Source organism: Colletotrichum jinshuiense, chromosome 6 (genome assembly GCF_051148585.1).
Source record: "Colletotrichum jinshuiense chromosome 6, complete sequence".
NCBI classification, from domain to species: Eukaryota; Fungi; Ascomycota; class Sordariomycetes; order Glomerellales; family Glomerellaceae; genus Colletotrichum; species Colletotrichum jinshuiense.
In genome coordinates this window covers 2,882,267-2,904,159 of record NC_139313.1, presented here as the reverse complement: position 1 = coordinate 2,904,159, position 21,893 = coordinate 2,882,267, and the positions used below count along the sequence as shown (strand labels likewise).

The following is a 21,893-nucleotide window of genomic DNA, read 5'->3' as shown; positions in this document are numbered from 1 at the left end:
CATCCAGGGGGCCAAGACACCCCTGGAACCCCTCCAAGAGATTCCTGCATCGCATCTACAGGGACAGACTTCCCAGTATTGTCGGTCTGGTTTGATTTACACGCGTCCCACGGCCTACGTTCAAGAGCTTTACACAGACAGCAATCTACACTATCCCAACTTTGGCCAAAGTACGGTATGGTACTTTGTACAGTACCTGATTTGGCAGAGGGAACCCTGCCTAGGCATCCGGATCAACAATATGCGGTGAGCTTCAGCGAACCATCCCATTCCCTTTCCTGATTCTCGATTTTATTCTCAACCTCGTCCCATTCAACCCATTCGTCGCTGGCAGCCGCCGCTTCAGTGTTCCATACTTGCTCAATTGGTTTCAAGATTCTGCCTCAGCGGCACTCTATTCTCTATCCTTCCCACAGCACCACTTCCGGCGGCTCAGTCGGAACTTCGGGACCATCATAATGACTGCGCCCGTCACCACCGCCGCGGCCGCCGCGGGATCGGCACCACGTGGGAAGCCAACAAAGACGAGGGAATACCAGGTCATGTCGCGCCGCCACATCGAGGCCTTGATCGCTCAAGGGAGAGTTGTAACAATCATTGACCAGTTTGTTGTTAAGCTGGACGGGTGGCTGGCATACCACCCCGGCGGCGACAAGGCCATCCAGCACATGGTCGGTCGAGACGCTACCGACGAGGTCACTGTGTATGTGCAATCCTAACCCTTGGCCTGCTCTCAACTTCTTCCCACTATGGGAGAAATACTTGCTAACACGTCTCGCGGCGCCGCAGACTGCACTCCCCCGAGGCCAAGGCGCAGATGATCCGGTATCGAATCGGAAGGATCGAGGGACACTGGAGGAACTTCGTGCCGCCTATCCAGGGAGGCAAGTTCAGGACACTGGAAGAAGGCGGCCCCGAGATCGATGATGTTGAAGAGGATGACACTTTGCGCTTCTTCGGCGCCTCCTCCCTGAGCGACGTAAGCTCGCGCGAGGCCTCGCCTATCTTCGACAACAATGAGAGCCAAGTCCGCCGAAGGCACGGCGTGGTGCAGAGCCCGAGCTCGGCCTCCATCTCTTCGGCGACTTCGGCCGACGACGACCGCGATAAGGAAATGGATGGGACCGCCTTCTTGGACTCGGAAACACGCAAGCAGATCCGTCTCGATCTCGACAAGTACCCTGCCCTGGACGATGAGACGCAGTCGGAAATCGTGCGCAAGTACAGGCTCCTGGATGAGCGCATCAAGGCCGAGGGGCTTTACGATTGTGACTACCGCGCCTACGCCATTGAGTTAATGCGCTACACAATTCTCTTCGCTGGTATGCTGACATTCTTGCGCTGGGGTTGGTATTTTCCCAGCGCCGCCTGTCTGGGCTGCTTTTGGCACCAGCTAGTCTTCTCCGCCCACGATGCCGGGCACATGGGTATCACCCACAACTTCCATGTTGACACCTGTATTGGTATCTTCATTGCCGACTTTTTGGGCGGGCTGTCCATTGGTTGGTGGAAGCGGAACCACAACGTCCACCACATCGTTACCAATTCCCCAGAACACGATCCGGACATCGAGCACTTGCCCTTCTTCGCTGTGTCTCACCGCTTCCTCGGTAACTTAACGTCGTCATACTACGAGCGTGTAATGGAGTACGACCTCGCAGCCAGGTTCTTCTTGTCGCTGCAGTCGTATTTGTATTACCCAATCATGCTATTTGGTCGCTTCAACCTTTACCGGCTTTCATGGGACCATCTCATTATGGGACGCGGCCCCAAAAAGGGTATTGCCTGGTGGCACCGCTGGCTCGAGGTAGCAGGTCAGATCTTCTTTTGGGCCTGGTTCGGCTACGGCATCGTGTACAAGTCCATCCCCAATAACTGGGACCGCTTCGTCTTCGTGATCATCAGCCACATGTTCCAGGCGCCGTTGCATGTGCAAATCACCCTATCCCACTTCGCCATGAGCACAGCAGACCTGGGTCCCCACGAGTCGTTCCCTCAGAAGATGCTGCGGACGACCATGGACGTTGACTGCCCGACATGGCTTGACTTCTTCCACGGCGGTCTGCAGTTTCAAGTCGTTCACCATATGTACCCGCGCATCCCGCGCCACAACCTGCGCAAGACGCAGAAGCTGGTGCAGGGGTTTTGCAACGACGTGGGCATCCCTTACGCCCTGTACGGCTTCGTCGACGGCAACAAAGATGTCATTGGTCGTCTGGCTGAGGTGTCCCGACAGGCCGCCATATTGGCCAAGTGCCAAAAGGTCGCGGCCGATCACATTCAGGGGCACCACAGTCGCTAAGTGTGGTTGATTGCTTGGTTGGGTTCTTTTCTCTCTCTCTTTCTCTCTCTCCTGTAAGCAGTTGGGCGGGGTGATTCTGATATTACCGGTATAGAGAAAGACAATGCTGATGCTGTATGTGCCTGCAAGCCACGGCGTCGAGCTCGATCGGTCGTAATGTCTAGGAATGAATCGATATGGTATGCATCCGGAGGAGTGTGCGCATGTGATGGTATACGCATGTGTGCCGCATAGCATGGGTCGGGATTCCCGGGCTGAATCCATCGCTCATGTTGCTCTTTTGTACCCCAGGTCCATGGCGGCATCGCCTCTAGTCAGACCGGTTCTGATCTTCATCTTATTGATTTCCAATCACTTTTTAGGGAAAGGAGAACAGAAGGGGTGGCGGCAAGAATCGCATGCAAGCCTTGAATCGGCCACTCGGCGATCATAAGCTTGCGGGGAACGGCCAGCCCGACCTCAAGACGGTCCAATGATAGAGTGGCAGGCGAAACGGTAGGCTGCGATGACTGCACCGTCATCTCAAGAATACACGTGTCTCTCGTTGCATGCCTACACTTGGTGTACGGATGACATGCACTTTGTCTCGCCCTTTTTTTCTCTTTGCCATTTTACCCTTTTACTCCTTGGGCGCATGTGCGACACCGGGCCCCATCCCCCCATTGGATCTGTGGATGCAATCCGATGCGATGTGTTACGTGCACAATGAGGCTGCCGGCCGAGAGGTCACGCGGGCTACACCGACTCGAGCTACTTGAACATTGGGGCCGGGGGAAGGTCTAGAAGAAATGAGAGAAGAGGACGATTGATCGTTAGAGCAAGCGAATCACTGAGCAAAGCGCACGAAGCAGATTGTTTTCCGCTTTTTTCTTCTTCTTTTTTTTGCCCCTCAAGTACCGTGACGGCTGAGTTAGCCAAGGACAAGGGCCTTCCGTTATGATCTCCCTGGTCAGAATCCCGGTCTCGTCATTCTCCGCCATCCCACTACGCTACCACGGGACGACAGCAGTTGAAACGAGACCCAAAGTAACCTCCTCATGCTCGCTCGTCAGGGGACATGAGAGTGACGAGCGCCTCTGTTGCAAGTCATGATTCGTACGGAGTCCTCGTGCGTCAGGGTCAGGATGTTAAGCGTCTTGGCCACAGCACGCAGATGCAGACGGAGGCGATGGCGCAACCCCTTGAAAGCGATGCAGGGCGGCCAGCCGTGAGACGGTCGGCCTCGAACACAACTCCCCAGCCAGAGTCCAAACCACGGAAGCGAGATATTGTCTTGGGATCAGCCGTTTGACGGGCCACTTGCATTTGACTAGCTGTCAACAGCCACATCTGGCTGCCATTTTCACACCGCCGCCGTTAAGGTTCCTTCTCAACCCTCGAAACCACTTTTATTCCTTAACAGCCATTGGGGAAAGCAATGCCAGCGAGGCTCTGGGTTGTTAGGGACCTGGCCTTGTATGAAGCAAACCCCCTAAGCTATAATCCAGGCCCCGGGGTTGCAATGGATCGCGGGCACCGAAGGGTTGCTGTCATTCGGTGAGGAGGGGGAGTGGTGGGCAAGCTGGTCGAAGCTCTTTGGAAGGTCTTTTCATACATCCTCCACCCATGCACCCATCGAGTATTAAAGGCCAGGCCGTCGAAAGTATAAAGGATTTAAGATGGCCCAGAGAATACCCAGTTTGGGGTTTGCTTCTCGGAATTTGTCAGTCCTTTTCAGATCTTTCATCCAACGTTGTATACTGCGAGGTACTCGGCTTTCAGTACTGCCGTTACGTCTCCAGCTAAAAAGCCCCACGTCACGGACGACTTCGTGTTACGAAACTCTTGCCAGTTCCCGTACCCAATACTGCCGAACTACAAAGAGGATCGAGCACCTGCACTTGCTGACTATCAGAAGACGGTTGGAGCTCTTGACAATGGGCAAGAGTAAGATGGACGACGCAGCAGCGGCTCGGATACGCAAGGCCCGGGGTGACAAGGTAGGTATTCGGAACGGTTTCTCTCTCAACTGTGAGCTCCCATAATGGTCACCAACTAAAACATACACAGGATGACTTTGCAAAACGGGCTGCCGTGGCTGCTCAGGCGAACAGGGACAAGAAGACACCAAGTGGAGAGCAGCAGGGGGGCCAGTCAAGCGGTGGAAGAAAGCAGGAAGGGGGGAGGCAGGAGTGAGGGGCGCCGTGTCTCCAAAAGAAAGGAGGGAGCGGAGAGGTCTTGGGTATAGGATTACTCAATAGAATGCTTAATTGGAGCCTGCTTGATTCCGTACTCATGAGTCCTGGGACTCCTAAACAAGTGACATGGGCGGAACAGGTACGGTATTGCAGGAGAAGGATTGGCGGACGTATGACAGAAAGACAAACTTCTTCAGCCATGGGGTGTCTGTAGTTGACAAGACCCAAGAATATGGAGGGCGAGCGAAAAGGAAATGCATGGATGCACGGTAGACTGTCGATTGCCCCATCAGTCTCCAACAACTCACTAATACAAAAGACGGTACAGTATCTAGCACATCAAATACACCGGTCTCTCTGAGGGCCGATCAGTTCTGATCAAACAACGGAAGATTGAGAAGAAGAGAAGCGATATTCCCAGCAGAGGATGCTGAGAGCAGGGGTAGATGAAGTTGTCCGGGACGACCCAAACCACTGGAATTTTGGGGGAAGTCCATACAACATGAGTGGCTGGGTTCAGCGCTGTAACCTTGGCCTGGATGCCAGGGTCCGTTAGTCGGTACAGCATGCCATTGGCTCGATACTTGACCACATATCACTCCTCATTCCGACGCCCATCAGGGAGGGGCTTTACATAGTACTCGACAAAAAAAGCTAAAAGGGGCAGGAAGAAAAGACTCTCTTCCCGCGTACTTGTGATACAACCTCTGGTTGACCATCAAAAGTGGGCTGCCTCCCGTCTTCCTTGCTCGAGGTCCCAAGGCACGAATAGACGTTGTTCAAAAGGGTCCTTTTCTTCTTCTTTTAGATTCTTTGCAGTATCTATGCGCCAGGCCGCGACCCGGGTTCAAGACAGATAAAGAGAGGGCGAGAGAAGATGAATAGGCGGAGGCCGGGATTAGTTGTGAGGCTGCATCTACATAGTATTAGTTGTTTCTATCAAGACCGGCTTCGGCCATGCGCATCCAGAAGTAGGGCAAGCGGCAGATATGATGATAATACTCATCGCGTTCGATTTCTTGGATGAACTTTTATCGAACGGTACGGATTCGGGCGACCTTGACGGTGGTCAGAGAGCGGACGCGTGATCGGGGCCAGGGCTAGCTGGGCTGATGGAGATGGATCCTTTTGGGGGCAACGGTCAATAATCATTTGAATTAGGTTGATGTCGGAAACCAGTGAAAGAAAGAACAGAGAATGGTTGAATAGTGTTGGTTGGTTGGTTACTTGGTTACATGGTACTGCACAATGCACAATAAGAAGGATGCAGCCTTGTGCAGACATAACTAATTACTATTCTTGAACTTGTTATTGCGAAGATGGTTGCTGGCGTAGACATTAAAAACTAGACACCGTCGGCGCAGGTACTACTATGTATAACAAGGCGATTGCATAGTGCAATGGAGAATTAGAGAATAAGAGAGAGCAGCACCAGACGGGAAAGATCTGGGAATGTCATGTCTCCAGCTACCCCGCCAGGATGTGGAGTGCTGGCTGCGCGTAAATTAGCGACCTCTTCAGCTGTATCTGCCACTACAACAGCTCCATTTAGCGTCAAAGCCCGCCCCCAGTAGTGAGATGTCTTGGGTAAGCAACCTCGCAACCCGAGGTAATTGGGAAAGGGCCCCCCCTGTCGCCTCCAGCGTTTGTGTGGCGGCCTCATGTACGCCCAAGGGCACGCGGCCTGTGTTTCTTCCTCTTCTCCAATCAACCGTGACGTGACGCCACAACCGCCCTGCGCTTGCACCTGCACCTGTACGCGCCTCGTCTCGACATCCTGTGATTCTGTCTCTGCCTGCTCTGCCCGGCTGCAGCCTCACTTCCGCGCCCATTGTCTACCTCGCAGCCCGGGTTTTTGGCTTTCTGCTCCTCCTCGCGGCCATTACCCCCTATTTTCCCTGGCGCTTCCCGAACCCCCCACCAAGTAATCGGTGCCTGGGAGTTAATCCAACTCATCACCGCTCATCGTCGCTCAACTTCAGCTCTTTCGGCCCAACGCAGAACTAGCCAACTCAACCAACCCAGCCCTGCGTCGGAAGACCAGGGGATGATCCCGTTGTTGCTGTTCTGATCACAGCAACAACAATGGAAGTCAGTATCCAGCGAGCTCTGAACGATAAGCTCTACGACAAGCGGAAGGTCGGCGCACTTGAGTATGTCTTCCTTAACACAACCCGTCAGAACCCTTACCCCGTCTTATTCCACTCGTCTTGTCTCATTCTCTGCCTGCATCCACATCCGTCCTCAGAAATCTTCGCTTGGTTTCTACTAACTTCTTGAACCTCTCAGGCTTGAACGAGTCATCCGTGAGCTAGTGGTAACCAGAGACTACCCCAGAGTCCAAGCCATTCTTGAGCAACTCTGCAACGAGTTTGCCTACGCCGTTCATCAGCCCCATGCCAGAAATGGAGGCTTGATTGGCCTGGCTGCAGCTGCCATTGCTCTCGGCCACGTAAGTTTGCCTCCTTCATGCATTACTGTCTCATCTACCGCTACTGCATCTCGTGTCGTCTCTCTACCGGATATCCGACTTGATCCATCGTCGGTGCTGTAAATGGTTGGCTGACATCACCCTCAGGAGCTACCCCGCTACCTTGAGAAGATTGTGCCGCCAGTGCTGGCGTGCTTCACCGATCAAGATGCCAGGGTCAGATACTACGCGTGCGAGGCAATGTATAACATTGCCAAGGTCGCCAAGGGGGAGATTCTGATATACTTTAACGATATCTTTGACGCCCTCTGCAAGGTAACCTGACCCCCTCCCCCCAATAGCCACTTCGCATCCCCCGCTGATCTCCTCCGTCTCAGTTGGGTGCAGACTCTGAGCTATCCGTCAAGAACGGCGCCGAGCTGCTCGACCGCCTCATCAAAGATATAGTCTCTGAGTCGGCTGCTTCGTATGTGTCAGTCCTAGAAGGGGAGCTGAGCCAGGAAATCACCGACAAGGAAGAGGTCGACGACCGCCCTTCTCCCCCCACCGCCTTCTCCTTGCGTCGCTTCATCCCACTCCTCCAGGAACGTATTTGGGTCATTAACCCCTTCACTCGCCAGTTTCTGGTTGGTTGGATTACTCTACTCGATTCTATTCCCGATCTGGAACTAGTCACTTTTCTTCCTGACTTTCTGGGCGGTTTGCTCAGGTTTTTGAGCGACCCCAACCGAGATGTCCATGTCGCAACTCGCTCTTGTCTCGACAAGTTTCTCAATGAGATCAAGAGGATATCTAGGATCAAGAAAGGCATTGCTGAGAGCAAAAGGTCTCGCGAGGGTGGTAAACGAAAGCGCGAGGAGTCAGTCGACTCGGGTAGTGTCCAAATCGGCCCGGAGGAAGGCGACGAGGTTGATTCTCAGACCGACGATGACGAGGGCACAGACGAGGAAGATTGGATACCCGGTCAGGATGTCCAGATCAATTACCGCAAGATTCTAGACATACTGACTGCCACTCTTGACTCCCCCCTCGGTAAGCCTCTCAGACATCACAAACCCTCGTGCTCTTCACAGCTAACCTATAGCACAGAGGAGGATTCTCTCTTGGAGTCTCTACGGTGGATTGTCGAGTTCTTGGATATCTGCCCTGAGGAAGTGCTGCCATTCACCCCAAAGGTTCTAGCTCACATGCTACCCGCCATGGCCAGCGGTGTTGAGTCCATCCGCCAGGCTGCCGCTCGTGTCAATGCTGGCTTGATGGATTATGTTGTCTCCTTGTCCGACGAACCTGAAATCGGCGGCTCTTCTCAATTCGTGCCTCGTGTTCCAATCACTGGTGAGCGACAAGACGGGGCTTCCAGTGCACGAGCATCTCTCTCCAGTTCGCGGGACCTTGAAATGAGAAGCCCGACCCCAGCCCAGGGCCACCATGGTCGCTCCCTCTCAACACCGATTGCCCCTCCCTCAAGCACCCACCCCCAGGTGGACCTGGATTACGCCGCGGCAGTGAATGCTCTGACACTTCTTTTCCTCAACGACCATGAGGCAACACGTGTTGCTGCGCTGACATGGCTGATAATGCTTCACAGAAAAGCTCCTAGGAAAGTGCTCGCCTTCAACGATGGAACTTTCCCCGCCTTGCTCAAGACATTGTCAGATCCAGCCGAGACCGTCGTTACCAAGGATCTGCAACTGCTCTCGCAGATTTCTCGTAACAGCGAAGACGATTACTTCTCAAACTTTATGGTTAACTTGCTCCAGCTGTTTGCTACAGACAGAAAACTACTCGAGACGCGGGGAAACCTGATCATTCGCCAGCTTTGCGTGAGCCTCAGCGCTGAGAGGATATACCGCACGCTTGCAGACTGCATAGAAAAGGAGGAAGATGTCGAGTTTGCCAGCATCATGGTGCAGAACCTAAACAACAACCTCATCACAGCCCCAGAGCTGTCTGAGTTGCGAAAGAGGCTTCGCAATCTGGAGTCAAAGGTGAGCAAACCGGCATTTGAATGTTCTATAGTTTACTTACGAATGATGCACAGGATGGCCAAACCTTCTTCGTCGCCCTTTTCCGCTCATGGTGTCACAACGCTGTCGCAACCTTCTCACTTTGCCTTTTGGCGCAAGCTTATGAGCAAGCTTATAACCTCTTGCAGATATTGTGAGTCTTTCACTTGCCGCTCGCCGCCCTCCGTTTTAGGCTGACCGGACAACATTAGTGCCGAGCTGGAGATGACAGTGAACATACTCATCCAGATTGACAAGTTGGTCCAGTTGATAGAATCTCCTGTATTCACCTGTAAGTGTCCTGTGACCCTATAAGCCTCCCTTGCAACAACTAACACGCGGAAGACCTTCGATTGCAGCTGCTTGAGCCCGAAAAATTTCCTCACTTGTACAAATGTCTCTATGGCCTCCTGATGCTCCTTCCGCAATCCTCGGCCTTTGCTGCTCTCAAAAATCGTTTGAATGCTGTTAGCTCAATCGGCTACCTTCACATTGCACCCAAGGTGTAAGTATCAAAACTCCTCCTTTCGCCGTAACCGGCAATAACAGCCGCGTCTAAACTTGGCGCGATCCCATAAACAATGTACAGCAGTAGCTGACCTTGCTTCACTAGGAACCCCCCATCGGCGACTAGCTCGAGCTATGATAGGCCGAATAGGCTCAAAAGCCGAGAAGACAGCATCATTCGGTGGAACGAGTTACTGGAGAAGTTCCGCACTGTGCAAGAAAGGGCTCGACGGGCTCAGAGACACTCGGGCGATGTAGAAGATGGTCGAAGCAGCTTCGGTGTCGCAGACCTGCGCCTGGGCGAGGGTCTCGATGTGAAGGGTTCAAAGGAGGTGCGCAATCCGAGCGGACCGCCAGTTCCTGTGAAGGATCCCCCCCCTCCAGCTGCCGCGCCGCCGCCGGCCAAGAGGGCAGGCCTGGGGATGCGGCAGATTAGAAACCTTGGAGGTGCCGTTAGGGGAAAGCGGCCTGGTTGATGGGTCGTCTGGAGGTCTCAGTGTCTTTAGCGTATAGTTGTTCTAATACCCCTTGATATAAGCAGATGCCAGGTTGTGTCTGTACTTTAGATCGTATAAAAAAGGATGGTTATCAACAACCCTTGCGAGGACTTTCGCGTTCAACGAGCCCCTCGAAAATGGCGTCGCGGTGTTGTGTGATGGCGCGGACCTCTGCGCGAAGATTTTCGAGCTCGGCTCTGGCTGTCTTGATTTCGTCGGGAAGACCCGAGAACTGGTCGACTTCTGCATCCAACCCCTTCTTTTGGGCGAGAAGTGTAAGGTAGTCGGCCTCATCCCGAGCTATCTTGCCAATGGTTAGATGAGAAGCGACTGCAGACTGGCTGAGGTTGCACATGCGGTCCTTGAGCTCGGGGATGCGTGCGGCCATGGCCTTGATTCTCCTTTGCATATCTAAATTCTGCCGGGCTAGGTCATCGGCAGGCTTATAGTCATCGCTTCGCAAGGTCCGCAGTAATTCATTGGCTGTGGCGGACTCCTGCTCAATGTATTTTTGTAGGATGTGCACGCGGACCCTCATCTGCTCTAGTTCCGAGGCTTCGGCGTGGAGAGCAATCATTGAGCGACCAATAGTATCAGCATCCGGGTAGGCAACGTAGAGCTGGCATGAGAGAGTGGCCATTGAGTTGAGGGCGGTGCGTCCTTCCCGGGTGAGGTGATCCTGGACGGCGCCGAGTAACCTCTCCCGAACAGTAGTGGAGGCCTGGAGATCCGAAGGGTTCTCCAACTGATCACGGGCAGTGCCGAGTTCCTGGACAACGGTGGCCTCGGCCCTGGCGACCAGCTCACGCTCCTCGTCTGCTGTCTCGTTCAAAGCAGCCAGCGAAAGGAGGGCTTTGAGGGTATCGGGATTGCGCTCGAAGGGGGGAACCGCCCGACCTTGGTATTTGGAGGCGAGCCAGCCGTCAACGTAGTTCCAGTCTTTGGCGGTAGAGGCGGCGATGCGTGCGATTGAGGGTGAGAATATGGCCGTTGAGGGTGGGAGGTGGGCCATGATGGAAGTTGTGGCGTGAGATTTGTGTCTCTCGTGTGAAGATTAAGGCCGTGTTGAATATGAACAAGATAGAACCCCTGCTTGGATGGCTTTCTTGCCGTCATGCGTCGGCTGGAAACTGAATTGTCAGTTGCTGAGACCGCCAAGGACTCTTGCTGGTTCTGCCTCCAATTGGTGGCTTGGAGTTTCCGTCTGTTGTGGGCATCCGGGGAAGCAATGCGAGTTGTCAGACGACAAGTAGACGACGGTGTACGTACCCTTGCAGCACGGGTGACAAGAGCGGGAGATGCCCCTGCATAGAGAGACGCGAAGTGGGTCTCATCTTTTATCTAGTGTAGTGTAGTTCCGTGTTCTGGACACTTCAGCGCGTTGCGTTCAACTGGCGGAATGAGTTTGAGTGTTCGACTTCATGGAAAGTGATCGTGTCCGCTTCCGGTACGTACCATATTAATAGAATTCATTTAAGGCTATACTGCAACATCTCCCAGAAGTGACGAGAGACAAAGGCTGTGCCACTTGAAGTCTCCGTTAGGGAATACCAGCCCCACACACCCATATCCAACCCGCTTACTTGTACATTTCATCCCATCGCGACTTGGCTTCCTTTGAGGACAACATTTCCAATTGTCCTTTTGCCGCCCCTCCCTCCATTTCCTTCCCCAGCCTGGACGGTTCTCTCTTTCTTCTCCAACTTGTCCGCTTCCTCTACTGGGTTCATTTTCCGTAGTAACAAGGTCTCAATCACTTCGTTTTCTCCTTCTCCTGGTGTCAGCCATGCACGTCCGACTCTGCGCTCTGGCTATCGCGGCCAGCCTGCTCTCTTCGCCGGCTCTTGCCATCACACCCGACGAAATCCCCTCCGATACACCTGTGTCCTCTCTACTGTCTACCGCCCAAGCTCATCTGTCCAAGGGCCAGACCTCCGATGCCCTGGTATACTATGATGCCGCCGTTGCCCGCGATCCTTCCAATTACTTGACTTTATTCAAGCGCGCGACAACCTACCTCTCCCTCGGCCGTACCAATCAAGCAACCGACGACTTCAACAAGGTTCTTTCGCTCAAACCCGGCTTCGAGGGAGCACACGTGCAGCTGGCCAAAATCAAGTCCAAGACAGCCGACTGGGATGGCGCAAGAGAGCAATACATCCTGGCCAAGAAGGACGCCGCTTCTCCTGAGCTTGCCGCCCTTGATGAGGCTCAGGGTGCCGCCCGCCTCGCTGAGTTGGCCGAGAAGAGCGGCGACTGGGAGGCATGTGTGGGCCATGCTGGCGAGGCCATCATGACCGCCAATCGAGCCATTTCCCTGCGCGAGATGAGGTCCCGCTGTCGTTTCCAACGTGGCGAAGTTGAGGAAGGCATGAGTGATCTGCACCATGTATTGCAGATGAGACCAGGCGACATCTCGCCGCATATCAAGATATCTGCCATTACGTTCTACGGGCTTGGGGACCTTCAGAACGGCATGGCCCAGACCCGGAAATGCTTGCACTCCGACCCGGATTCAAAGCCCTGCAGGAAGCTACTGAAGCAACAAAAGGTTATCGACAAAACTCTGGTCAGGGTCACGAAGGCGTTCGACAAGAACCAACCCATGACCGGTGTGAAGCTGCTAATTGATTCCGCCGACGACACTGGTCTGATAACTGACATCAAAACGCAAGTCGAAGAGCTCCGAGCCGACGGCACCATTCCCGTCGGCGCACAGTCAGCATTGTATATCCAGGTTGCGGAGATGGCGTGCCAGGGTTACTACGATGTAAGTAAAGAGTTTGCAAACTGTCGTTAGCTGAATGCTCACAACTGTCACAGATGAACGGCAAGAAGGCTAAGCAATACTGCGAGGATGTTCTTGCTCTAAATCCCCAATCGTTCTATGGTCTTTTGTACCGAGCTAAAGGTATGATGGAGAACGAAGAGTTCGAGGCGGCCATCAGGTCACTGGAGGAGGCTAGCAACATCAGGCCCGACAAGAATGACGTGGTTCAACCCCTTATGCAAAAGGCACAGATCGCTCTCAAGAGGAGCAAGACCAAAGACTACTACAAGGTCCTCGGTGTAGCGCACGATGCCGATGAGCGTCAGATCAAGCAGGCCTATCGCAAGCTCTCTAAGCTCCACCATCCCGACAAGGCCGCCAAGCAGGGGCTGACCAAGGAGGCGGCGGAGAAAAAGATGGCATCCATCAACGAGGCGTACGAAGTTCTGAGCAGCCCGGAGCTCCGCGAGCGGTTCGACCGTGGCGACGACCCGAACAACCAGGAACAAGGCAACCCCTTCCAAGGCAGCCCTTTCGGTGGTCACGGTCACCCGTTCATGTACCAACAGGGTGGCGGGGGCGGAAGCCAGCAGTTCCACTTCAAGTTCGGTGGCGGAGGCGGCGGCTTCCCCTTCTAACCAAGTGTGCGGCTGGTCTGTTTGTTGGAAAGTGCGGCATGGATCAAGGAGTTATATCGGTCAAAGCCTGGAGTTTATGGGGTCCAGTTCATCAACGGCGAACATCATGCGTTACATCATCGCCATTCGTAGTAGGGGCTGGAGAAATGGATTCCATCCCCGAGGGCACCACACTAATCGCACGTATTCTCCCCAATTTTGTGTGGCGATTGCTTAACCCTATCAATGTACAAGAAACACGGACATGTGACAATGTATCCATCCTTGGAAGAATAATCGTGCTGCTTCGTTGCGTGAGTTAGACATTGTACAAGAACCAAACTATGGCGGCAATTTCTCTTATACATTGCCTGCCCTATCCCCTATTTGAGGATACGACGTTGAGTTGCTGACACTGCCAGATCTTCATGCTTGAAATAAGTAAATTAAAAATTCACCTTGCCCTAGATGGTCGACCGCTAGCCTGTCTGTTATCGTCTCCGGAAGGTGAAGATGCCCCCGGATCCCCGCATCTCCGCACACGCCCGAAGCCTGACTTCCGAGCTGCCCCCGACCGAGAGCATGTCATGGAAAAGGGCCCCCAATCTAACGCGATGAACCACCTCACCTCATTTGGTCTAACACCGCCATCAATTGAGGAATGCCTAGCTGACGGACCTGATTGTCACGCTAAACAGTCCCAGGCAGGTCGTGGTTGCACATCACGGCTCTCCACCCATGTGGAAGATGTGCTCCGTCGTCCGCACTGTTTACCTGGTTCCTTCGCACACACTTCCCGTATGGCGCCGGCCTTCAAAGTCTGGCACTGTCATCATCCATGTTTAATACCCCGTATTCCCCTAGTTCATCACGGATTTCACATAGGGGGGTCGCGAGGTTGGAGGAGAGTGAGACAGTATTCCAGATTAGCTTCTGTGAATCCATCCGTGGGCCTGCCAACTCCAGACAAGTCTGTCATTTTCCGACGCCAACATGTTGAATATCCTTTCAAACAGTGCACTTTGCCAAACCACCGGTTCTCCGGTACCAAATACAAATGGCTCGCGAGACCTCCAGCATAAACCCTCACGCCGCAACCCAGCAGAATATGCATAGAAACCCTTGCTGGGCATGGTATCGTCCCCTTGTGCCCTCCGTTACTGAAACCCCAGTCCGGGGGCCGACTTCCCCGGGGGCATTGATCCCGCCTTCTAAAAATTTACACGACCGCTCAACTGGTGATCAAATCGCCAAGAACGTTCCTCTCTATATGCATAACGGCGTAGCGATTCAAGGGTTCGGGTTGTCGTTCCGTGCGATGAAGTAGGCCCTGCAAGATCATCATGTCAGCGTCACGCCATTCCTACAAGGGAATCGAGGGCAACCTACTTGCAAGCCTCATATGCGGACCAGCAGATAGCCGTGCTGGGCATTGTAGTCACCACGCGAGGACGCACGCCCTTGAAAAATCCACGGAAGCCCTCGCGCTCATACAATAACCGGCAACCAGCCATGAACCCATTCACATTTCTCAGCGCCGGGTCAGTGGCAGTTCCTCGAGTTTGAAGCATGGTCTTGATGACATCCATGGGGGTGGTCAGAGCAGCGGCAAATCCACCGGCAACGCCACCGGCCAAACAGTGCGTCGTGGGATCGTAATTCTTGCTCGGGTTCATGGCCGTCGATATGGACTCGTAAGCGAGGAATTGAAGGGCAGTAAAGGGCACCGTCATGGAGAGAGTAGTCGGGTAGGAAACGTAGAAAGCCGCCAATCCTTCAGTTTTGTAGACATACTTGGCGCAGTCGGTCATGGTGCGGTAAACCTTAGCCGAGCCCTGGATTTGCATGCGCTGCTTTATGACTAGAATTAACTAGAGGTCAGCTACCAGCAAGTTCGAGTCAAGCCGGGAGTGTCGATGAAGCACATACCGTCAAAGGGGTTCATCAGTGCATCGCTGGCAATTGTGGCACAGGCACCGCTGGTTGCTTGCGAGGGGAGAGAATGTTAGCCATATCGTTCTTCAGCAAGGTTCCGGAGAAGATCGACTCACCCGCAGCTAGAGGATGGTGGACACCAGCTTGGTTGCCACCCATAACATGCTTGACGGCCTCATAGGTTGCAAAGTAAACGGCGTGAGCAGGACCTGGACTTGTCAGCAACAGAAAGGACCCCTCGAGTGAATGGTATTTTCGCTCATATGGGACGCCTTACCAGCGCCAGCAACAACGCTAGACATGCCTCTCCACAAGCTAAGAAAGCCTTCACGACTGGCTATGCGGTAGGTACCCTGAATAACGCCTTTGTAGACTGCCGAGGGATTGGGGTTGAGGACCTGCATCCGGGTCTATAAATAAGGTTGGTATTAGCAAGTGATGAAGCAAAGTCAGGTCGAGCATTCGAGTTGCGGGAGGGGGTTCGCATCGTACCTTGATAGCGTCAATGGGATACATGACAGTATGCTCCTATACAGGTGTTGGTCAGTTTTGTGTTCCCTAGGATATCAGACAGACAGGCCCAGGTCGGATCAGGTTGTGAAGGGGGCAGGATGGCGTACCGCTATGCCGGCAAACGCCCCGGCTGCCATGTTCTGCACCAGGGAGAAGTTAGGAGGTAGCGATTCATAGCTAGCAGGAAATAAACCCAGAGTCAGCGATATCGTTCTTATCGAGAGATAGAGATGAAGGCCAATCATAGTGTATAGGATGGGGGCATTACGCACTCATATTCCTCGACGGGCTCTGCATTGGGCTGGGCCATTGCGGCCGCAGCAGATGCTTCGCCGTAGGGCTTGGGCTGAAGAGCCGCCAGATTGACAGCTGGGGGGAGGGTCGAGCGAATCGGCGAACGTGTCCACAAGTGTGGCAGGAGAGAGCTCTTGTTGAGCTCGACGCGGAGATGGCGTCGTTGTTTGCCTCGGTGGCTTCCTGTTCCTTTGGGGACCCGAAGGTTTGCGCGGTTGCTGTGAATCTGGGGTAGCCGTATTGACGGGGCCGGGCGGGCGGAGAGTCGTCGCTAGAACAATCGCAGAGGCGGTAAAGCTATATCGAAGGAGCAAGCCTTCTGTGAGCGGCGCCGTGGGTGGAAGCTGTGATGCACGGTTTGTGTGATAGATGCAAAGGTTGAGAGATTGAGGTAGCAGAGGCAAGGTAGGCCAGGCCAAGTGAAAAAAAGTCCAGCTGGAGCTAGCAGAGTCAGGTAAGGTGAGGTGGGTGGATGGGAGGTGAGGTACCTACCTCCACTCGCAGCTGGCTGCGAGCACGGTACTTCGGATACGGTGGGTGAGTGGCTGAAGTGGGTGTGGACAGTGCCCAGATATCCAGCTGTACTAAGTACTTCTGATAGCCTCTGATAGCCTCTGGTAGCTAGTTCTGGCTGAAGCAGGGTCTACAGGGTAACTAGCTGAATACTTGTCCGAGTAAAATAGCCCGTTTCATTGATTTGGTAGGAAGAAATAAAACCCTGGGGGGTGGTCAAACTATTAACTAGCTAACTCTCTTGTCAAGAATACCGAATTTTTAATATAAAAAATTGAACATATCCCACTTGGTCCAGTGCCAGCGTCAGTGCCCATCCAGTGTCGGGGTTCGTCTGCGGCCTCGGAGACGAAAAGGCCGTGCTCATCTTCCTAGCTAATGCCCGTCTCCCGTAGTGCTGTATTTTAGGTTTATTTTGTTTGGTACTTCACTTCATAGTTCACTGTGTCTCTTATCTTCGTCGAGTGTCTTCTAGTATGATGTCTCATCTACGTAGTGTACTTACTATGGTTTGCCATCTCGGTACCTTACGGTGATATCGGCAACAGCTCATTCGATCCTGCCATGCCGACCTGCTACCCTTTCTGACAGTGTAGAAATTCAAACAATGACGCTGACGTTACTTATCGAGGAGTCACTCACATCCACCTACTCACCTACTCACCTACTCACCTACTCACCTCTCTCTCTCTCTCTCTCTTTAAAACCAGTCCAGGACAGCATAGCGATTGAAGGGATGACCCCAGGTCCGACTGCGCTGCGTCCAAAAAGCCGAAGCTGGAGGCGCATATCCCAACTAGGCTTAGCGGACAGGCAAACACTCCCATGCTTTCAGTGGTTCGGTGGCCCCTTACCAAAGGCGCGTGGCCCGAAGAAACAGAAGCTGTGCAATAAGAACCACGATTCGACACTTTGATCCATATGTGCCCCATAAAGACTACCCACTCGAAATCTCAAATCTCAAATTGTGCACTTCAACTCCATTAAGGCCGGAGATGCAGCAGCACATCCTGCGTCTGCTAGTGCATGTATATGTGTCTCCTCCACTATACTCCACAGTCTCGGGGTACGGCATATTCCAACAGGAGTAAATACCACGCTACAGTAAGGGATCCGTAGATGCGGATGGTTCCCTCATTTTTCTAGAAGCCTTTCTCCTAGAGGTGTCTGCTGGTTTCATATCTAAGATTAATAACAGCCTGCCAAAGTTTGCATCTTCTCAATGATGACCCTCCGGCCTCGGCTATTCGATCTCATGGGCCCTTGCCATCAAAATCAAAGGTGTTGCTACCCTAGCTATGAATTGGATAATGTATTGAAAGTACATGACTAGGAAGCACTCTGTCCTCGGTACGTACATTATATACGAATACTACTACGCAGATAATTCAGCAGCCAAGCGCCCCCTCCCCCCCAAAAAAAACCGAACACAAGGTTTAAAGACGGAAATCTCGCCTACAGAGTAATTGCTTGCGCAACCGATTGTCATATACGAATAGTTGGAAACTTGGACTCGTCAATCTCTGCTTTCATGGAAGCCTTGGTCTCGACTCTCACTTATCTCATCTTATCAATCGATCCCCCACCCACTAATGCTCCCAACATTTATAACTCTTCCTATCTCGGAACGGATACTCAAAGACACTCACTGCCAACTGGCATGGCACTCCTTACTGCCTGCCACGTGGGCTTCTTCCAACGAGACGAGAAATTTCCATTGCATTGCAAGTTTCTTGGCCCATTTCTCTGACAAACCCCTATTCTGTGTCCGCTCTATCCCACGTTACTCTCGTGTGTTGACACCCGGAGACGCGCAAGTCCAAATGTCGGTTCCTCGGAGATACGACCTCTCCCTCTTCGGTCCGGTACTTCCTCCTTCTCACAAACCGACAGCCAACACAGGCCCTGTCGACTGTCGCCAATAGCCCAAGCTGTCGGCCGTGGGCGATTTTGCCTCACTCGAGTTGTCACACCCACCTATTTTTTTTCCCCAACTGTTGTCAGAGTGCTTATTGCATTATCGTCTATTTCTGTCTTGCATCTCGAAAACCGGCTTGTGCTTAACGATTCTAAACCGACCATCACTAATACCCATGTCCCGGGCGCTCAAGCTACAAGACGCCATAAAATTCATTGCACATAGGGGACGATTGTATTGTCTCTCGCTGCCTGTTTTCCGAGCTCTCATAATGCTCCTCCGCTTTGCCGGTTATTACGATTGGCCTGCTGAAATTGGTGAATCAGGCCAAGAACTCCCGCGTCCTGCTCTGCCGTATCTGCTATGCTGTTCTCGCGACTCAACCCTTTTGGGGGCGAAGTCTCCCATACCGATTCTCCCAAGGGGCCTGAGCCTTCGAATGCTTCGTCATCGGATAGGCCCTGTGATTGTACACGACCGTCTCTGCCTAAGCCATCTTCCGTTGACTCTTCGATGATGCCCTCGCCCTGGTATCCGCCCCGCGCCGCTCGGCTCCGATGCATGCTTCGGACGCCGAACCCTGTCGCCGCTGGCTGGTGATGTGGGTCAAGAAGCATCGATGCCATCGGCGACGGGGCTGTCATTGAGGGCCCAAACCTAGGGGTCCGGGTTTGTTGTCCAATCCCGGCCCCAGGAGCCCGGCTTCTTGCAAGGTCGTGCCGACCCAATCTGGAGCTCTGCATGTCAGCCGCCAACGTGGGCGAATTCAGACCAGGGAACGCCGGGGGTGGGTGAAAGGCGTGTCGACTTCCAGGAGGCAAGTGGCCTGGAATGCCAGTCTTTGGGTTAATCACATAGTTGTCCAAGAAGCCGTAGTAAGATGCCGCCATCTTGTTGTGTTTCGTAGAGTAATAGTCTTCTCGCACATCGCCAGGGCCTGTCTGTTGCTTGGCCTTGCCCACACCCTTCTTGAAGTCGAACTCGGCGAAGGAGCAGGTGTAGCCAACGCCGTCTACGTGAATTGTGAATTCTCTGAAAAAGTCGATGATCTGGTCACTGCATTTAGGTGCTGAATATATCAGCACCAAGGAGGCAGTGAGGATGCCGATTATCTCCTCGATTAGAATCACCATCTTGAGCTTGTAAAGCTCCGAAAACTCCCGCTTGACATCGGCTGTGTGGAGACGATCTTTCCAGTGATCTGGCATGTACCGCGTGTATTCAACAACATTGCGCAGGGCGTAATCTGGATCAAATACGGTTGTGTCTTCCGATATCATACCCCTGGCAGCGGCCCAGATCGCAGCAAACAAGCCAATATAAAACAGCGCGGTTCGTTCTTTTGTAATCTCGAAGCCTAAAAAGAGTTGAGGGTCAAGGAAGGAAGCAACAGCCAGGACTGAAGTGATGGCGCCTGCGATGAAGGTAACAGTCCTAGCAAATTGTTCCGTCATTTTCTTCGGGAATTGGTCAATGTAACGACTAGCAAACGGATAAGACATGTTGATTCGCTCTTGAAAGAGGTGCGGAACCTCGTTAAATTCTCGAAACTTCCACTCCGCTAGAGGGGTATACCGTCTGTGACTAAAGGTTGACGGGTCTTTCTGATACTCCTACAGCCAGCTGTATTAGCGCTCACAATAGAAAGCAACGCAACGAAAGCAAGGTGATCTTACATTGTAATATGTGAAAGCGTGAACAACAATGAGATAGGCAACCACAAAAGGCCCGATCAAGAGATTGACGATCCCGGCAAACATGAGCCGTGACTTCAACTTTGTGCTGAGCAGTCCTCGACGATCTGCTTTGAGAAACTCTTGGTTGACCTGATTGTTTGCGTCAAAGACGAAACTTAGAATGCCAAAGTGTAGGTTCCACTCGAGACTTCTGGAAAAGAATTGATGTTTCCGCAAGAACGGGATTGGAAGTGTAAGATCGAGGACGTCTTTGTTCATCATGGCTATCAGGTAATTCTCTCTGCGCATTAAACGGTTGGCGATGTCTGCGGCATCGAGCCTCTCCTTGGATTGATTGCGCATCCATTGTCGCGCCGATGGTGTGATGTTGAGAGCAGTCTTGGGATTCGCGTCCCGCAATGCCATAACTCGGGCAACGATGTCTTGCCAGGAAACCGTCTGCATGTCTTCCTCGGGTATCTCGAGCAGGTAGATGTAAAAGTTACGCATGTGTGTTAGTCGCCGGAGATCCACGGTAAACTGGACCGCCTTCCATATGAAGTAAAAGACGTATAGCCATAAGCCGAGGTTCCACAGAAAAGACATCTTTCTGGTGCATTGGGGGATCGTGACCTCCCTTAAAGAACGGCTGCTGGAGATCTTGGTATATTCAACACACTGTGTCAGGAAAGTGAAGAACACAGCGAAGAAGGCAGATTCTCTATATATCGTTTAGCGTCATCCGGCTGCGCTGTAGGTAACTCGCAGGGCATTCCACTTACACCAGATGTAGCGCCCGCGCGCACACAATGCACCAAAAGCCGCTACCCCGGTAGTAGTAGTAGACATCCTGGACAAAAAAGTCCAGATTTGAGACATTCACCCATCTCCAAAGAGCCTTCTCCTTCTCGTTGCCAGACGCGATGCCCTTAACCAGGCGTTTTGGTTGAGACTTGGTTGGGTTGACATTATCTTTTGGGTGAAGCCTCTGCTGTGCCTGTGTTGTTTCCCACTGAGCATGGGTTCGTCTGTTTGAAGGGCCTGGAATGGCGTTTTGCTTTGTTGGAGCGACTGGTTTCCTGTGCGCCGCTGCTTTTGTCTCTGCCTCAGCCTCGTGCGGCTCAAACAGCAAAGATGCGGGAACATCATTATCCCCGTCGTCTTCCTGGGCGAGCCATCGCGAAGCTGGCTCGCGTCGGGTTTCCCCGCGCTGCATCCCACGCCCAGCTGTCTCTAGCGGACTTCTAAGGAGGTTTGCGTTGCTGTCGAGAGTCGCGCGGCTGTCCTCGGTCGCAAGGCCTTGTATGTGATCTAAATCATAATCTTGGAACTGCTCTTTGAGATTCTCCTCGTCGACATTCAGGCCAGCTTGCTCTTCAATATCAAGATCGCCATCACGTCTACTTCGTAGATCCTCGTAGAATGACCTCGAGCCCCGTGATGGCGGGGCGAGCCGGGAGAAGATGTTGGAAGCCATGGCCAAAACGAGGCGGTGGGAAGTCTATCGTCCGGGTGTGTGCTTGTGGTTCATGTCGTTCGGCGCATATTCGAAGGAAGCTGGGAAACGACTCGCGCACGTACAGGAGATCAGATTCGAGAAATCAGTCGGCTAGGTATTACATGCCTGGGGCAGGATAGGTTAGCCTGAAGACCGATGAGCAAGAAAGACCAAGTTGATCAGTGCTGAGAGGGTTGCTGTCATTTGGCATGTGGTTCGGCAGTCATGTGGCCAGCTCC

The 21,893-nt window shown here is 53.0% G+C and overlaps 7 protein-coding genes across 7 annotated transcripts; 4 read left to right on the top strand and 3 right to left on the bottom strand.

Annotated features, from left to right (window-relative positions):
• Window positions 1-458: 458 nt before the first annotated feature.
• On the top strand, window positions 459-2,302 carry EsH8_VI_000729 (fatty acid desaturase-domain-containing protein; the record flags this gene model as incomplete). Its single annotated transcript, XM_083271982.1, has 2 exons — window positions 459-703; window positions 790-2,302. The coding sequence occupies 2 exons, from the start codon at window positions 459-461 to the stop codon at window positions 2,300-2,302; spliced, it is 1,758 nt and encodes a 585-aa protein (XP_083127156.1).
• Window positions 2,303-4,218: 1,916 nt separating this feature from the next.
• On the top strand, window positions 4,219-4,477 carry EsH8_VI_000728 (uncharacterized protein; the record flags this gene model as incomplete). Its single annotated transcript, XM_083271981.1, has 2 exons — window positions 4,219-4,281; window positions 4,352-4,477. 2 exons carry the CDS (start codon window positions 4,219-4,221, stop codon window positions 4,475-4,477), a joined length of 189 nt encoding a protein of 62 aa, XP_083127155.1.
• Window positions 4,478-6,564: 2,087 nt separating this feature from the next.
• On the top strand, window positions 6,565-9,899 carry EsH8_VI_000727 (vacuolar protein 14 C-terminal Fig4p binding-domain-containing protein; the record flags this gene model as incomplete). The annotated part of the gene is made up of 9 exons (XM_083271980.1): window positions 6,565-6,632; window positions 6,769-6,931; window positions 7,058-7,225; window positions 7,288-7,942; window positions 8,000-8,898; window positions 8,952-9,070; window positions 9,129-9,208; window positions 9,262-9,421; window positions 9,530-9,899. 9 exons carry the CDS (start codon window positions 6,565-6,567, stop codon window positions 9,897-9,899), a joined length of 2,682 nt encoding a protein of 893 aa, XP_083127154.1.
• Window positions 9,900-10,011: 112 nt separating this feature from the next.
• On the bottom strand, window positions 10,012-10,932 carry EsH8_VI_000726 (uncharacterized protein; the record flags this gene model as incomplete). The annotated part of the gene is made up of 1 exon (XM_083271979.1): window positions 10,012-10,932. One exon carries the CDS (start codon window positions 10,930-10,932, stop codon window positions 10,012-10,014), a length of 921 nt encoding a protein of 306 aa, XP_083127153.1.
• Window positions 10,933-11,706: 774 nt separating this feature from the next.
• EsH8_VI_000725 (tetratricopeptide repeat protein) lies at window positions 11,707-13,328 on the top strand (the record flags this gene model as incomplete). Its single annotated transcript, XM_083271978.1, has 2 exons — window positions 11,707-12,690; window positions 12,744-13,328. 2 exons carry the CDS (start codon window positions 11,707-11,709, stop codon window positions 13,326-13,328), a joined length of 1,569 nt encoding a protein of 522 aa, XP_083127152.1.
• Window positions 13,329-14,597: 1,269 nt separating this feature from the next.
• On the bottom strand, window positions 14,598-16,065 carry EsH8_VI_000724 (mitochondrial carrier domain-containing protein; the record flags this gene model as incomplete). Its single annotated transcript, XM_083271977.1, has 8 exons — window positions 14,598-14,637; window positions 14,697-15,168; window positions 15,237-15,293; window positions 15,359-15,451; window positions 15,520-15,652; window positions 15,735-15,770; window positions 15,863-15,932; window positions 16,028-16,065. The coding sequence occupies 8 exons, from the start codon at window positions 16,063-16,065 to the stop codon at window positions 14,598-14,600; spliced, it is 939 nt and encodes a 312-aa protein (XP_083127151.1).
• Window positions 16,066-18,746: 2,681 nt separating this feature from the next.
• Window positions 18,747-21,633, bottom strand: EsH8_VI_000723 (autophagy protein ATG9; the record flags this gene model as incomplete). The annotated part of the gene is made up of 3 exons (XM_083271976.1): window positions 18,747-20,093; window positions 20,157-20,877; window positions 20,939-21,633. The coding sequence occupies 3 exons, from the start codon at window positions 21,631-21,633 to the stop codon at window positions 18,747-18,749; spliced, it is 2,763 nt and encodes a 920-aa protein (XP_083127150.1).
• Window positions 21,634-21,893: the final 260 nt, after the last annotated feature.